General features: G+C 36.2%; 1 protein-coding gene across 1 annotated transcript in view; it reads left to right on the top strand.

Annotated features, from left to right (window-relative positions):
• HERC2 (E3 ubiquitin-protein ligase HERC2) overlaps positions 1-17,685 on the top strand; it is a 971,627-nt gene that overhangs the window by 231,691 nt on the left and 722,251 nt on the right. The window contains exons 23-24 of the mRNA XM_090372402.1: positions 2,212-2,397; positions 11,419-11,510. Coding sequence (XP_090228528.1) covers positions 2,212-2,397; positions 11,419-11,510 — 278 coding nt within the window. The remainder of the gene's footprint in view (positions 1-2,211; positions 2,398-11,418; positions 11,511-17,685) is intronic.

Here is a 17,685-nt window from a genome sequence, read left to right on the forward strand (position 1 = left end):
CTAAACCCTCCTATTTTAGCCTGTTTCTGTATTATGCAGTTAGTGTTCAACATGCAAATGCATGTAATTACTAGCTTTGCCTCATTTGCAGAAGAAATTTGGGGTTAGTTAACTCACTTTAGGTGAGAGGAATGGAATCCCCTCCTCATGAGTTGTTCTGAGTTTTTTAGTCCACAAAATATGTAAATTAGTCCATGAAGCACAGATATTATTGTAATAAGTCATACAAATTGGTGTACTGTATGAACTGGTACACTATAGCCAAAGAAGATAATTCAACAAAAAATTTCTAAACGTCAACACATCAACAACGATGCAGTAGTCAACCAGTTGTATAAAGCATTTCATTAAGATTGCTGTGTGATTATCTAGTCTGCAGCTGCTAATTCTGAACTGCAGCTGCTAATCCTGTTTTTAACAATAAAGATGAAGCTCCTGGATATTATTTTGAGATGAGAGAGAGCAGCCACTAAGGCTATTGAAATAGCATTAATGATGTTGAAGAATGACTTGTGAAAGTGATGTTGGGATAATTGCATGGAGTTTAGAGGAAATTTCTTTGAAAAGAATCACTTCCCCCCCCCCCCTTTTTCCTAATCTATTTTCAACTTTTATTGACAAATCTTATCTTGCTTTTGTAGTTGTCTTGCATTGAAAGTAAATACCTCATTTCCTTCTTTAAAATTCCGTATTATTTGATGCTGAGGAAATTGACACCAAAGTCTTATTTTTTATATTAATTAACTTCAAGTCGATGTTGAAAAAAACAGTGGAACAAAACTACTTATTTTAAACCTTCTTACCTTAGCTTGTGTTTTGGAAACACGGGGACACTTCTCTTCTCTGTGTGCCATCTCTTAACAGAGGTCGGTGACCACCACGGCAGATGTCTCTGTCTCTGATAGTTCCGAACAGCGGCTCTGTTTTCAGTTCTGTCTAATTCTTAATGTTATCATGCCACGATGTATGTCTTCTCCCAGGCTTTCTCCTTTTTCCTTCCATTCTCCCCTCAATAATTAGTCATGCAATTGCATATTTGTTGTTACATTTTTCATAACCTAGAACTTAGAACTTCTGAGCTTGCTCCAGTCAGAACAGATTTAAAACTCTTCCAAAGATCTTCCACTCCCCTCTCCTCCTGCCTATGGATGTGTTACATTCTTTCGTTAAGGCATGTCTTCATTAATTGATACGTTTCTGGATTTTTTAACTTCTCTAAGTAAACTTTCTCTATTGGTTTGCTTTCTGCTAGTAGCCTTCAATCTCAGCTCGATCTCGGTTATGACTGGATTTTTTTTTTTTTTTTTTGTAGTTGTTGGCGCATCGGTTTCTGTGGCCATAATGCACCTCCCAGGGTTTTTGCAGTACTTTGATCCAAACCCGCGACCTTTGGGTTGCCAGCAGGCACTTTACCCACCCGGCTAGCCCAGTCGGCTATGACTGGATTGTGGTCGGAATCAGTATCTGCACTAGGGTATTTCTTAGTGCTTTTAATACTGCTCTGGAAATGCTGATTGATCATGATATAGTCAATTTGGTTTCTGACCACATTTTGTGTGTTGTCTAGGGGTGACTTCCATGTATAGAGCCTTCTCTGGGGAAGTTGAAACCAGGTGTTAGCAATCATCAAATTCTCCTCTTGGAAAAATTATATCAGCCGATCCCCTCTTTCATTTCTTGCTCCAAGACCAAATTCTTTTACAGTTTCACCAGATCTGCCCTTTCCAACCTTAGCATTTAGATTTCCCATAACAATATTTAGGTCTTGTGTCTTTGTTAGTTTGACTACTTCCTTCAGCTCTATATAGAAACATTCAATTTCCACATCTTCTGTATCAGGAAGATGGGGACACTACTTATTTTAAAACCTCTTAGCAAAAACATGGCAAAGAAACTGCTTATTTTAAATCCTCTTTTGTATACATAGTTCAGAGTATAAAATCCATTGTTTTTATCTAATAATTTCTTTGCTTAGTATCTGTAATTTATAATACAATGGTAATCAGATTGCAAAATTTTCTGATGGTTATTTCTGATTCAGAGATCAATTTCTTAGAAATTGATCTCTGAATCAGAACTATCAGGAAAGCACGGTTGATTTCAGGAGGCGGACTTTTTTTTAAAATTATTTTATTTATTGAAAAAGAATTTTTAAAAATTCTGAAAATTAAAAAAAAAAATTGATATAACAATTTATGTTTTTTGTTTTAGCATATTTTCGTACTCCAAGTCCAAGTCAGAAATCTTTTGAAGAATCTACCACAATTCGTAAGGCAGACCTTGAGAATCACAACAAAGATGGTGGATTGTGGATTGTTGTACATGGAAAAGTTTATGATGTTCAGGATTTCAAAAATCGAGCACCGTGTGGAGCAGATACATTTCTCCGTTATATTGGTATTTAATATTTTTAATTTTATAAATTAAAAATAGTAAATAAAAATATTATATTTAAAATTTATATTTAATATTTCATTAAGCACATACTGATGTTCAAAAGTTAAGCAATGCCTAATATCAGTGATTTCATATTGTGACACATTGAAAAATATGTATGTTGAATATTGGACTGAGCAAGTTTACCGAAAAGTTCAGTCAAACATGTACAAAAGGCCATATAAAAATGCTTAGAAATTGATCCCATGTAAAGACTTCACAAAATGGCACCAAAACCTATCCATTTATCATCATTATTATTATTAATCCAAAGACATTAAATGTTATTTCATAATAAACATTTTTACAGGTGCCCCAAAAATACTTTTGTCTAGGGCCTGCATATCCCTGTCTACAACATCAGACAACAATCAGCTGCCGTCTGGCTGAAGGAAAATTTATGCACATCTGATCTGCAACCATCCTTCCTCAGTTTGAATTTGAAGAAGAGGAAGGACTCCAAAAGCATTGAGCTTACTCAATCCATTCATTTTAAACACAATTCATTCAAGGAAGGCCTTACTCAATCCATTTGAGGCCTAGTTTTCAGACACTTAAATTTACAAAATTGAAGCCTTTACTGGTAAGAGCACACTTTTTTACTGCTCACCAATCTTGTAGCTCTTCCCTGCACCCATTCGAACAGATTCACATCCTTCCTAAAATGAAGCTTCCAAACCTGTATGCAGCACTCAAGATGTGGCCTAACCATTGCCTTATCTTCTTAGAATTTATTCTGTTATTTCTACTGTTCTCCTCAACCTAACATCGAAAAGTTATTCCTTTATTCTTTTTTTCCATTTTCTTCTATCTTCCCAATCTCCGTCCACCAGTCCACTTCTATTCATGTCTCCTATTACACCCTCTATCCACGTCCTTCTTGGTCTACCTGTCTTTTTCCTTTTCCATGGCATCCATTCCATGACTTCTGGGCAATCACGTGGCCAAACCACTCCAATCTTTTCTCCTCTATTTTATTAATGATGGTTTTTTGAGCATTCATTGTATTCCTTATCACCTCATTTCTAACCTTTTCAGTCCTAGACTTTCTTGCCGATCTTTGCCAAAAATCCATCTCAACGGCCAGTAGTTTATTTTTTTGTCTTTCAGTTAAGGTCCAAGTCTCACATCCATATAATAAAACACTTTGTAATATTGCTATATATATTTGATGTTTAGTTTTGTTAATAATATTTTTATTCCATAGCACAAAATTAAGCAGTCCTATGACCTTTCTACCATCACTGAGTCTTCTCTCAATTTCCTGTGCAGATGATTTGTCAGCCTGAATAATTGCACCCCGGTATTTAAATTGCTGTACAGTTTTCACCTGTATTCCATCTAAATCCAGAACCTCCTCACTTCGATTCATGTCTTATTAAAATTAACTGTCAGTCCCCATGTTTTATATTCTTCTAGTAACTTTCTACCCATGTAATTTACATCATCATCCTGTGCTCCCACAACTTGATCGTCTGCAAACAGTAAATTGTAAAGGTACTTATTTTGAACAAGGGGAACACCCATTGAACTGCACTTCTGTGACCATGGTCTTAGAACAACTTCCAGGTGCAGCTTAAGCATGCATTCTTGAAGTAGTCCTTTGGAAGTCTTAAATTTTCTTGATATTTTTATACAGCATGTATTGTTCTTGTAAAATGTTCTAATTATTTCAATTAATGGCTGGTTTATTGACATTTTTTCCATAGCCTTCCACAGAAGATTTCTTCGCATATTATCATATGCTTTCTCTAAGTCTATGAACAGCATACCTACATCTTGGTTTGTAGCCTGACATTTTTACAGAATTTGCTTAACAGTGAATAAATGATCTATACATGAGCATCCGGTCGAAAAGCCACACTGTTCCTCAAAAATAACAATCTCTTGTTCCAGTTTTGATTTTTATCACTTCCAAATAGTTTAGCAATAGAGCTCATAACACAGATTCCGCTATAGTTGGAGCATCGTCTTCTGTAACCTTTCTTGAAAATTGATGTAATGTATCTGATTGTCATCTCATCTGGTATTTCTTCACCATCACATAATTTGTTGAACAATCGAGTTAGTAGATTTATAACTTTTCGACTTCCATATTTAAGCAGCACCATGTTAATTCCACCCGGCCCTGCTACTTTTCCATTTTTTGCAAATTTTTATTTCCACTTCCTTAATTTTAATGTTCAATCCTTTTTCCACGATAACTGTCTCTCTTTCAATTTCTCTAAATTCCTCTCTTCCTTCATTCAATATCTGTTCATAAGAATTGACCCATTCCTTTAGATCTATCATTTCCAGTTTTGCTTATGAGCTTTCCTTAAACTCTTCAATACTCTCCATGCCTCTATAGGTCTTGTGCATCCTAATTTGCTGTTCACCTCGGCACATGCTCTATCCCAGGACCCGTTCTTTGCCTTGATGACTTTTGCTTTCACTTCCTTTTTTTTTCTTTATATATTTTTCTATGAACTTCACTTTTTGAGCTTAGCCATCTTTGGCATGCTTCCTTTTTCTCCTTTATTAATTCCTTAATTTCCGTGTTTAGCCATTCATTTTGTTTCATCTTTTGAGATTTTCCTATTGCCTCTCCAGCAATTTTCTTCACTTTTTCTCTTAAGTATTCATATATATCTTTGCACTCTCCCCATAGGTTTCATCTAATTCTTGGTCTAATCTTCGTTGATACAAGCCTCTAGTGCTCTCATCTTTTAGTGAGTCCACATTGAATCTTTTGGTGTCAAGTTGTTCAATTCTCTCAAAGTCTTTATTCCTTTTCTCCTTCCTTTTTTGGCACATCCATGGGGGATGACAACGTAGCCTTCACCAAAAAGTGATCAGAACCATAATATGCTCCTCTCTGGGCCCTAACATCACAGACAAAAATTGTGCTTTGTTGTTTAGTGATCACATAATGAATTAATGATTATAGTCCTTTTGTTTCTTGGAACCATGTGAGCTTATGAATGTCTCTACGTTGGAAGAAGTTGTTACTAATCCTCAGTTTATATTGTGAGCAAAGTTCAATCAGTCTCTCTCCATTATCATTTACATTTTCTCCGTGTCTTCCTACCGCACCTTGTCCCACTCTAGAGTTCAAATCCCCCATTATGACTATTTCTCTGCAACGTGGAATTGCTTCTATTACTTCTTTCAGGTTTTCCCAGAAATCTTCTTTAATATCTGGAGCATATACCCCAATAATATTATTATTGGGAGCAATATACCCCAATTAGGAGCATATACCCCAATAATAGTAATTTATCTTCCATATATTTTAATTTCAAGGGTCATGATTCATTCATCTACAAAAATCCATTTTTCAGTAAACTTTCTGAGATTCTTGTGAATAAGTACAGCCATCCCTGCCTTAGCTCTTACATGCCAGCCGACACCAGACCAAAGGAAAATATATTCTCCAGTCATTTCTTCACCTCTTTCTTTCTTCTTTGTTTCAGTTAAGACTGCCACATCCAATTTACATTTTCCCAATTCCAATAAAAATTCATCTTTTTTTTGTGCTAACTCCTTGTACATTCATCCTTATACAGTGGGATAATCATCTCCTTATTCCGTGCTGGAAAAATTCCTACATATCATTGACAAAACCCCATGAGTTATCCTGGAAGCCTGTCTGCACTGCTTAGAGAACTTAATATTTGACTGCACAATTACCCCAGGCTTTTTTATTCTCCACTTTCCTGTGTGCCATACCACATAGCTTGGTATGTTAATCTGGGATTACTCTTACCCATGTGCAGTACCTTGCATTTGTCAATGTTTAACTTTGATTGCCACTTCTCAGCCCATCTTAGCATTAGTAGAGGCATATGATGCAAGAAAGCAAGCTTATGCAGCAACAGCCAAAAAAAAAAAAAAAAAAACCCCACTTCCATTTCACCCCTCCGTTCGTTCGAAATACCTGTCCAGCTGAGCCTTAAATTTATTTAGGCTATCAGTCGATATTTTATTTCAGCAGCATACCATGATTATTTTGATTACCCTGCCAACCTTCGTATCATCTGCAAACTTAAGCATTAAGCCTGATATGCCTTCATCAGTATCATTAGCAATACTGAAAAGAACAGTGGGCTCAGCACTGATCCCTGAATGTACTGTCTTGTCGCTATACAAAGGGTACTAGGAAAGTTTTGCAATATGACACAACAACGAATCACAGGAAGCTGCTTGTTGCTGCATGTTGAGACTTGTTGCTGCATGTTGAGACATGTACGTGCATAGTAGCCGCCGCGCCAAGTCGATGGGCTCAGTTATTCATTAGTAGTGAGAGTGTAAAGTGCTTGCGATGGCATCGTGGTCACGAAATGAGATGAGGACAGTTTTGCGGTATAATTTCGTGCGTGGTTTAACCATAGACCAGTGCTTAGAAGAAATGACTCTTGCACTAGATGATGATTGTCCACATCGTACAACGATATTCAGGTGGTATAGAGAATTCCAAAGGGGAAATTTCACTCTGGAGGATTCTGAGAGGCCGGGAAGGCCACGAACGTCAGTTACGGAGGAAAACGTTACTGCTGTGAGGAAAATGCTTGACGAAAACAGGCGAGTGACCTACCAACAGATAGAGGATACTTTGGGCCTAAATGCACCAGCAATTCGTTCGATTCTGCAAGATCATTTGCACGTGAAGAAACTTTGTTCTCTCTGGGTGCCGCATCAACTGACTGAAGAGCAGATGACACGACGTGTGACTTGGTGCCGGGAGATGTTAAAAAGTTTGATAAGGGACAATCTCGGTATGTGAACAACATCGTGACAGGTGACGAGACTTGGCTGTACTATTACGATCTGCCGACCAAGGCTCAAAACAAAGTTTGGGTCTTTGATGATGACGACACACCCGTAATTGTCAGAAAATCCCGATCTGTAAAGAAGAAAATGATAGCTGTATTTTTCAAATCGAGTGGAATTGTGGAACGTGTCGTTTTGGACACGCAGAAGACAGTCACAGCTAAGTGGTATACTGAACAATGCCTGCCTAAAGTCATTGGATCTATGAAGAACCTGCGGCCAAAGTCAAGAATGGCCACCTGGTACCTCCATCACGATAATGCTGCAGCTCACCGCGCCAAAGCCTGCACGGAATATTTGACCACGACAGGACTGAAACTTCTCGAGCACCCTCCCTACAGACCAGACCTTGCCCCCTGCGACTTTGCACTGTTCCCGCATGTGAAAATGAAGCTAAAAGGGAGGCGGTTTTCCAGTGATGAGGACCTTCTACGGGCTTGGGACAACGAGTGTGCTTTACTCCTTAGTGAAACTTGGCAGAACTGGTTTAAAGATTGGTTTCGGAGGATGGAGAGGTGTATTGAATGTAGAGGAAATTACTTTAAAAAAAATTAAATAAACAAAGCTGTATTGCAAAACTTTCCTAGTACCCTTTGTATAATATGGAAAGACATAACATTAGTCCAAAAAGAGCAGTGCCTATTGATAGCCACTCTGTCTTCTTGTAATCAACCATCATCCATAGCAGAAATTTACACTTAATGACATTGTTCCAATTTTTATAGCATTCTTTTATGTGCAACAGTATTAATGGCTTATTTGAAATCTGAGTATATGATGTCAGAATTATTTTTTGCATCAAGATCCTTTGTTACTGTATCATAGTAACCAGTCAGATTGGTCAGACAAGATCGCTCCTGAAGAAATCCACACTGTAACTGTAATATAACTGTATTCCTCTCTGCATTACTTCTTTAACAAGTGACTTCATTATTTTCCCTGGAACAGAAGTAAAGCTAATATGTCTTTAATTATTCATGTTTCCATTTGATTCTCCTTTGTGAATTATGCATACATTTTCCCATCACCAGTCCATAAGGATCTCTCCTGAATCCAGGAATGCTCTCATAATCATTGCTGAAGATTCACTTACCTCTTTTACTGCCTCCTTTAATATCATCCAATCCATCCCGAGTATTTTATTATTTTTTTTTTTTATGTTTAGTTTAAACAATTTATGCTCCAATTTCCTCTCAGTTATCACAAAATCATTCAGCTCTCCTTCAGAATTTGACTTGCTTCTGGCAACTCCATATCTGAAAAATTCCTTGTGTGAATGTAGATGCAAAGTACCCATTCAGTTTGTCCACAACCCGAGCAGGATCATAAACACTCAATCCATTCATATTTAGTAGACTAATGTGATTCAACCCCTTCTTTCTAATGTTTGCATAAGTAAAGAAATCTTTGCTGCTTTTCTTTGCAATTTTTTTCCAGAGACCTCTCATAATCTACTTTATTTTGTTCTAACCTCCTTTATGACTTGATTGCAGACTAGTTTATATCTGTTGTAGGCATCTGTATCACCTGATAATTTATATGCATACCATGAGTTTTTCTTCTCAGCAACATGTCTCATTAGTTCATCTGACATCCATTTAGGTCTGTGCCTTGAACTGTATCTTTTAGTTGGTCTCAAATGCTTAGTTTGTTCAATAACATTCCTGAATGTTAATTAGTTTTATGCAACAAATCCAAAAGGTTAATTATACTTCTGCTCTTCTGTGGAAGAGTAATGACCATAAAGTGGAAGAGTAATTGAACATCTTTTGCTATACTGCAGGCTCTCATTATAGTGCAGTTCGCTTTATGCTGAGTCACTATAACGCTGTTCTTATATTATAACCCATATCTGACTATTACACTGTCACAAATCACTATATAACGCTCTTTTACAGATTGCATTTTTGGCATATTTAATGAAATCGTTTCATTTTGATGGAGTCGATAGCTTGAAAATGAATAGCAAAACAGCATTAAAACGTTTCCCATGCCGACTTGAGAAATTTTCCCACGCTTAATGAAATATTCTCGCATGCTAATTTAATGCTAATCTCGCATGCTAAACAGTGACTTGTTACATAGTCCTGAGATCAACATTTTAAAAAAATGATCAAGTATATTGCTTGTAATATTTGAGTTATATGCATTTATCCGAAGTCTAGTCATCACTCAGTACAGTATTAGACATCAGTTGAATAGATTTAAAATCCAGGGAGAAGCTGCAAGTGCAAATCAAGGAGCCGAAACTTTCAAAAAAGAACTTGTTAAAATTATTGAAGAGGAGCATTATGTGTTATACTTCTCAACAAGTTTTTAACATAGATGAAGCAGGACTTTTTTGGAAACGGATGCCTAAAAGAAGTTTCATATTGAAAAAAGAAAAAAAAACATGCTAGGTTTTAAAGCGGTGAAGGATCGGTTGACTTTATTGTTGGGTGGTAATGCTGCGGGAGATTTAAAATTAAAACCCCTTTTAGTTTACCAGGAAGAGGGCCAAAGTACTGCCCCAAAATCAACACATTTTTCATGATTAAATTCATCAATTAAATTAAATCAATTAAAATCAATTAAATTCACAATTTTAATTGGAATTTTAAGTTTAATTTTGATACATAAGTAGTTACCACATAATTATATATGTATGTAATGCAGAATATTATATATGTACAAATATTTGTATATTAAATATTTTGACCGACAGCTGTGCATCTTTTCACTACCGTTTATTATTCTGCAAATTACAGAGTCTGGAGACTAGGCACCGGCGAGGTGATCTGATAGAGGTGTATAAGGCTTTGAATGGTTTGAGCATGCTCAATGCCAATGGGATTCTTCATCTTGCTCAGAATAATCACCTCAGAGGGCATAAATTCAAATTGAGGAAGGACGGATGTCAGATAGATGTGCGGAAATTTGCCTTTGGCCAGCGGGTGGTTGGTTGGTGGAACCGACTTCCATCACTTGTTGTTGAAGTTGATAGCCTAAACAAATTTAAAGCTCAACTGGACAGGTATTTCGAACGAACGGAGGGGTGAAATGGGAGTGGTGTGTGTTTTTTTTTTTTTTCGACTGATGCTGAATAAGCTTGCTTTCTTGCATCATATGCCTCTACTAATGCTAATAATGCTAATAAATGCTAATTATCGATTAGGAAATATCCCATGGCACCGACCACAACTCACAAATACATATGTTACTTTATGGGAATGCAGCGCTCTCTTAGCGCTCTATTTTTCCAGAACGAATTATCAGCATTAAGCGGGGGTCACCTGTACTGTCTTGTCGCTATATTGTTGGGTGGTAATGCTGCGGGGGATTTAAAATTAAAACTCCTTTTAGTTTACCAGGAAGAGGGCCAAAGTACTACCCGAGCTGTATATATAAGCTGTTTAATAAAGAATGATTGTAATTTTTTTTTTCACAATGTTCCTTCAACAATCATCCATATTTTGATAGTTCTTTTCACAGTAGGCTCTATTTGATGAAATGCACTAATAACAATATTTCTGTCATTCTTCAAAAACATGGTGGAAGTGACTTTTTGACATGCATTTGAGACTTGTCTCCAAGTCTACAACTTTTTTTGACAACTAGAAACATTTTCCCCGCATCTCCTCCTTTAACTTCGGGAGAAAAAAAAATCATAAGGTGCAAGGTTAGGGCTGTAAGGCAGATGAGGAACACATTTGACATTAATGCTGGCTAAGTACTGGATCACAGTATGAGCAATGTGAGGCCTCGTGTTATCGTGATGCAGCATCCACCCATCTGTGTGCAGTCGTGGCTGTCTGCGACGGATGTGATTCCGCAAAGTGTGCAGTACAGTTCCATAGTAAGGTCCCATAACAGTTGTATGATTGGCACAACATGTTGGTAAGCCAAGGTCACACAATGTGCATGAGCCAACTGTGCAGTTGCTATGTAATGCAGCTTGGTTTGGTTTTAAATTTTGCAGCTCAGCTTGAAATAGCACATGCACTGCAATTGTTCATGAACAATTATGATCATTCTTTATTGAACAGCCCTTGTATTATTATGCTTTTTGCTATTTAAATAATTTTATTCACCAGAACTAAAAGCTGTTGCTAAAATATATCACAATAACATAAGAGAATTAACTTATTTTAATAAATTTCTGAAATTTTTAGTTTTTTTATTTTCTTCAAGGGAGAGATGCTACTCAAGCTTTTGAAGCTTCTGGTCATTCTGAGGAAGCAAGAGAAATGATGCAAGCATTTTACGTTGGAAATTACAGTGATGTAAGTTTTTTGAGATCATGTAGGATATTAAATAGCACCTATATGGAATAAAATGCACACTGAGATTTTTCCACTTGTAAACAAGATTCATAATGATACTATCATAAAAATTAATTATGCTGAAAACTCCACAAAAAAAAAAAAAAAAACCCTACCTTTTAGACAAAATAAAAACATCATTAGTCACTTCTGTTTTTCCAGTTTAAAAGACCATTAAGTGCGTGAAACTTGAAATGTGCTTTTGCATATATTTCTGTTTATTATGGATAATATATTATTAAAAAATTTAAAAAATATTATAAAATCAGTACTAATAGTTATTTACAGTTTATTTCAAAATAAATTTTAAAATAAACTTTTCAGTTTATTTCAAAATTTATTTCAAATTTGGCATGCTTCATGGTGCATGAAATTTTAAATTACATATGTTGCTTCCCAAAGTGTAGCAACCATCTTGAGAGAATATTGAGTTTATTGAGGTGTTTTTGAAAGATTTAATAATAAATCTTTCAAAAACAACTAGAGTAAGACCACAGATGTTTATTGAACCAGTGGGAGAGGAAAAACAATTAACCTGAGACTGTAAACAAACAGTATTAATGCTTGTCTGGTACCATGTTGCTCTTCAAGCAAAAAGCCAAATAATTTGCAAAATAATTGCAACTTTTGGTGGGACACGTTTTTGCATGTCAGTTTCTGTACAAAAACTGTTAAAAAATTTTTTTAGAAACTATTGCAGTAAAAGTTAACTATATTTAGGAAGATAAAAAAAAATGAGATGAGGGGGTACCTGTCAGGTGACCTACCATCACCAGATTAATATATGTAGTTACTATCAGCTAAATGTACATGTGTATGTACAATATGATCAATGTCACATTCTTTAAGAAACACTGAAACGACAATTCTTTAACCAACTTAACACTTTTAGTTTGAAATTACAAACTAATAGCTGTAAATAACTGGTTAAAAATTTTCTGCTTAAAACTAATTTTTAAGGAGATACTAGTATTCTAGTATGATATCCATGGTGGTTATTTTAATCTGCTAAAGTAATGCCTGTATAATGTTTGTTTCGTTTAGCTTATGATCAAATAATATGGATTGATATTATTGAAATTATAATTACTTATCAGTCCATATTGAAATAATATGGATTGATATTAATATTAGTGATAGTAATATGATATTGATATGACATGATATCGGGGGGGGGGGGTATCAAAAAGTTCGTATCCTTACTTAGAAATAATAACCCTAGGAAGGTGAAACTTCACAGCAACTTTAATCCTTTTCTATGTACTCTCCATGTATAGTAACACATTTCTCCCATACACGGATCAGTTGTTTAATGCCTTGATCATAGAAGTCGACACTTTTTGCCTGAAACCAGTTCCACTTTGTTGATGACTTCCTGAGACGAATCAAAATGAAGAAACCACACAATGGTTTCTTCATTTCTCAAAACAAGAAGTATGCTGACAGTGCTAAGTCAGGAGAATAGGGTGGGTTTAGCCTAAAAAAAAAGTTCTCATCATCCGCATTACACAAATCCAACAGTTGGCGAGAACATTGCATTCGACATTGCTTCTGCAAAGGCATCAGCAATTTTCTAACCCATCGTGCGGAGACCTTAGACATGTGCAGATGGTCATGTAAAATGCTGTGGGCAGACCCATAACTAATTGCAATTCATCTGATTGCAATTAAATGAATTGTCACATGTCTGCCACTCAGCACCAGCTGCTCAACCTTTGGAACCATCTCACTGTCTGTGGATGTCGATGGCCTTCCTTTCCTTGGCTCATCAAAGACACTTGTACGATTGCACTGGAACTACTGTTTCCACTTTTTTAGTGTCATAGAATGGACAATTCTGCCCATACAGAGCTTCATCAATTTCCTGAGCTTTCTTGCTGTGCAAATGCAGGAACTTGATCACTGCTCAATATTCCACTTTGTCAACCTTATCGTCCTTCCTCAGATTCCAGGCTCCACCTCTGGTGTACAATCATCTATGGGAATGACATTTTACATGTTAGTTATTGAATATGTAGAAAACTTATATTAAAAAGCGCATCTTCCTACTGATGTTTTATCTAGGTCAGGGTACGAACTTTTTTTATAACCCCGTGTAGTAATATGATCATAAGCTACATGTGTAGATTATGATCACAATAGTAATATGGATTGATAAAGATGTACATATAGACCTATATCTACCCACCAGAATTATTTAGACACTGTGGCTGTTGTAAAAAAGTTTGAAACCCATTGCTTTAGATCCTGCCTTCTGAATTACTGAGTGCTGTTTCTTTTACTGTATAAGAAAAATTATCTTACTAATAAGTTTTTTCTTGAATTTTGCAGGGTAAAATTCCCTACTTAACTACAATTCTTAGAAAATTAATTATTTGTCCTTATATATACATGGAAAGTTACACATCCTGTATTAGTTTTTCATAACTTAATTTTTCCATAATATAAAACATTCATGAGCATTCCAAAGATGACATGTAACGAGATGAATGTTTAATAGAGTTAACACATTTCACTTTTGAGTGACATATATATTTTTTTAAATTGTTGTGTGTAATTCATTCTGATATGTGTTCATACTATGGGTTGCAGAACTTTATGATTGTCCTGTACATTGGTGATTTTGCTTACTCTCACCCCCCCTTCCAATCTGACCCCTGATTTTGAGATTATAGGGTTTGATTTTTTACATTAAAAAAACATTATATATATACAGAGTCCCGTCACAATATTATGACCACCCCCAATGCAGACATCACACACACGCCTAGCGAATCATACAGCGCATGTGTCAAGTTCACACACTGCAAGCATATAAGGCTTGATGTTCGGCATTCATGAAGACAGTAACAGTCTCTGTCATGGGCAAAGCACGTGACCTATCAGACCTGGAAAAAAGGCATGATCATCAGCTATTGGGCCAGGGGTGCCAGCATTTCCAAAACAGCGGACTTTGTGAAATGCTCATGTGCTGCAGTGGTGAAAGTGTATCAAGACTGGACGAATGGGACTGCTTTGACGATCCAGTGTGCCAATCGTGGAGCCCACGCACCATTGATCCCAGAGGTGAACATCGGCTGAAACGGTTGGTCAGGACTGATCAGCACACTACTGTTGCTCAACTGACCATCCAAATCAACCATGTGGCCACCAGAAAGGTCTCCAACACAATAGTGCAGCAAACCCTGTTGTGCATTGGGCTCTGGAACACATGCTTGGTGACAGCACCAGTGCTGACAGCCGTTCATCACAAACAACGACATCAGTTTGCATAGCAATACCGACATTGGGCCCTGGCCAAGTGGCAATGGGTGGCCTTCTCTGATGAGTCATGGTTTCTGCTCCACTGAGTGGATGGACGGTGGCATATTAGGCATGAAACTTCTGAGAACAGACACCCAGACACAATTGTTGGCAGAAGGCAGGCTGGTGGGGGGGGGGCGTTATGGTCTGGGGAATGTTTTCATGGCATGACTTGTGTCCGCTGATACCTCTGGAGGGCACCCTGAATGCAAATGGTTACCTATCAATCGTTGCTGATCAGGTATACCCATACACGTTGACTGTGTTCCCTGGGTTTGATGGTATCTATCAGAAAGACAGTATGCCATGCCACGTTGCCAGAATTGTCCGTGAGTGGTTTGAGGAGCACGACGAAGACTTCAAGCTACTCCCTTGGCCACCAAATTCCACCGATCTTAACCCAATTGAAAATCTATGGGACCACCTCGATCGACACATCAGGTGGATGGATCCTCCACCAAAGAACCTACAGGAACTGTGTGGTGCACTGCACTGCAGTCTGCATGGTCACAGATACCTGTAGCAACCTTCCGCAGACTTATCGAGTCCCTCCCACGGCGGCTGGCTGCAATGCATGCTGCGAAAGGTGCATATTCTGGATACTAGGTAGGTGGTCATAATAATGTGACCGGACCCTTTATATATATGTAATTATAAGAACATAAGCTATGAAGGGAAATAGAGCAGAGTGAATAAGAAATGAAGTTGGTAATTATGGACCAGGTACACTGCTTAGAAACACGAACCCTGTGACCATAATGTATAAATAGTAATATATTGAAACTGTATAGGAGAAGGCTGTTATTATCGAATCTACGGTATACATGAGAAATTAATAAAATAAAGAACTTAAAGAAATGAATGTGAAATGTGGTAAAATAGAAACAGTATAAAATGAGATAAAATAAAATAACATATTACAACTCATAATTTTAATGTCTTCATCAGAGGTCATCCATTGAAATTATGTGAAAGCAGGCAATATGTAGGCTTCTGTTTCCAACCTGGTCTGTAAGCTCGGAAACACGTGGTATGAAAAGGTTTTGAATTTAGCAGAAAAAATAGGGCTGAATAAGTATTCCAAAAAATATATTTTTTTTATATTAAATTTATATTTGTAGAAGAATAAGATAAATTTGTCAACATAGAATGTATTGAGCACCATAGTTCTGTTATATACTATAAAATTTATATATAAACAAAAAATTTTGGCATAATTTATTCACCCCTATTTTTTTTTGCTGCTAAATTCAAAATCTCTTCATACTACGTGTTTCCGAGAATACAGACCATGTTGGAAACAGAGCCCTACATATTGCCTGCTTTTACCTAATTTCAGTAGATGACCGATCTCTGATGAAGACATTGAAATTATGAGTTTATATGGCAATATGGTATCTTATTTCATTTTATTTGATATTATTTTTATCTTATCTCATTTTATTTTGTTCTATTTTACCTCATTTCATATTCATTTTCCTTTAGTTCTTTATGTTGGTTTTATTTTACCTCATTTCGCATTTATTTCTTTTAGTTCATATTTATTTTATTAATTTCTCATGTATATCGTAGATTTGATAGTAACAGCCTTCTCCTATACACTTTCAATATATTACTATTTATACATTATGGTCATAGGGTTAATTTGCTTAAGCAGTGTCCCTGGTCCATAATTACCAACTTAATTTCTTTTTCACTCCACTCTATTCATACTATGGCTTCCCTTCATAGTTTATTTTCTTCTTATTATTATTATACTAATAAGCTTTGTCTGGTTTATCTAATGCCACCTTGAACTGCTTTCATTCTCATTATCTTCTTAACAGCTCCAATACCAAATTTTGAAATTATGGTCTACACCAGGAGTGGCCAATTTAATTTGTGATGCGATCTGCCTTTGTCCTTCAAAATGTGCCATGATCTACCATCTCAAAAATTTCATTGCACAAGGTGCACAAATTGAGGGATGACTGTATATTTAAAATTCGTCGTGATCAACCGAAATTAAATCCACGATCGACTGGTAGATCGCGATTGACTCATTGGCCAACCCTGGTCTACACCATTCATATCAATAATTCCTTTATATATATTTAAACTATATCTATTATTTTACTATTGCTTAAAATAATAAAATAAAAAAAAATTCATTATTATGAAATTTAACTTAAAAAAAATTTAAGCACCATGGAATCTCAAAATAATGAAAACATACTACATTGACAGAGTGGTATAAATTTGACCATGGGGTCTTATCCTCTTATAGTTCCCCAGAGCACAGCAATCACGCTATACATACTCTTTTATACACACACACACAACAGAGCACAACAGCATCTGATGCTACTAACCTGGACAGTTCTGGGAACCCCACACTAATATATCCAACCATAACCTGAAGTACAACACCTGTAACAATAAACTCTGTCTTACCTGTCCTTGCATACATCCACAGCACATAACTAATGACACTGCAGAGCCTACATTTTGCAATGTCATATATCTAATCACATGCAGAACCTGTAACATAAAGTATGTTTGACAACCAGCAAAAAATTACACCTTAGACTAAATCTACACAGATCAGATATTAACAACTCTAGTAATAACAAGCACAAGAATAACATTGAACAGGGAATAGAATACAGTCGAACTTGGTTTTAACGAGCATCAAAGAACCGACAAAATACTCATTATAACCATTACTCACTATATTAGTGATGAGTTAAAATCTACCTCCTATTTTTTTTTAATTCTCAATGACTTGATAAAAATATAGATTCAAAAAACAAAAGAAATATTAGAGAGAAAATAAAATAATATTAATACTAGG

The sequence above is a fragment of the Mastigoproctus giganteus genome, chromosome 1, assembly GCF_048544385.1.
Source record: "Mastigoproctus giganteus isolate SK-2022 chromosome 1, ASM4854438v1, whole genome shotgun sequence".
NCBI classification, from domain to species: domain Eukaryota; kingdom Metazoa; phylum Arthropoda; class Arachnida; order Uropygi; family Thelyphonidae; genus Mastigoproctus; species Mastigoproctus giganteus.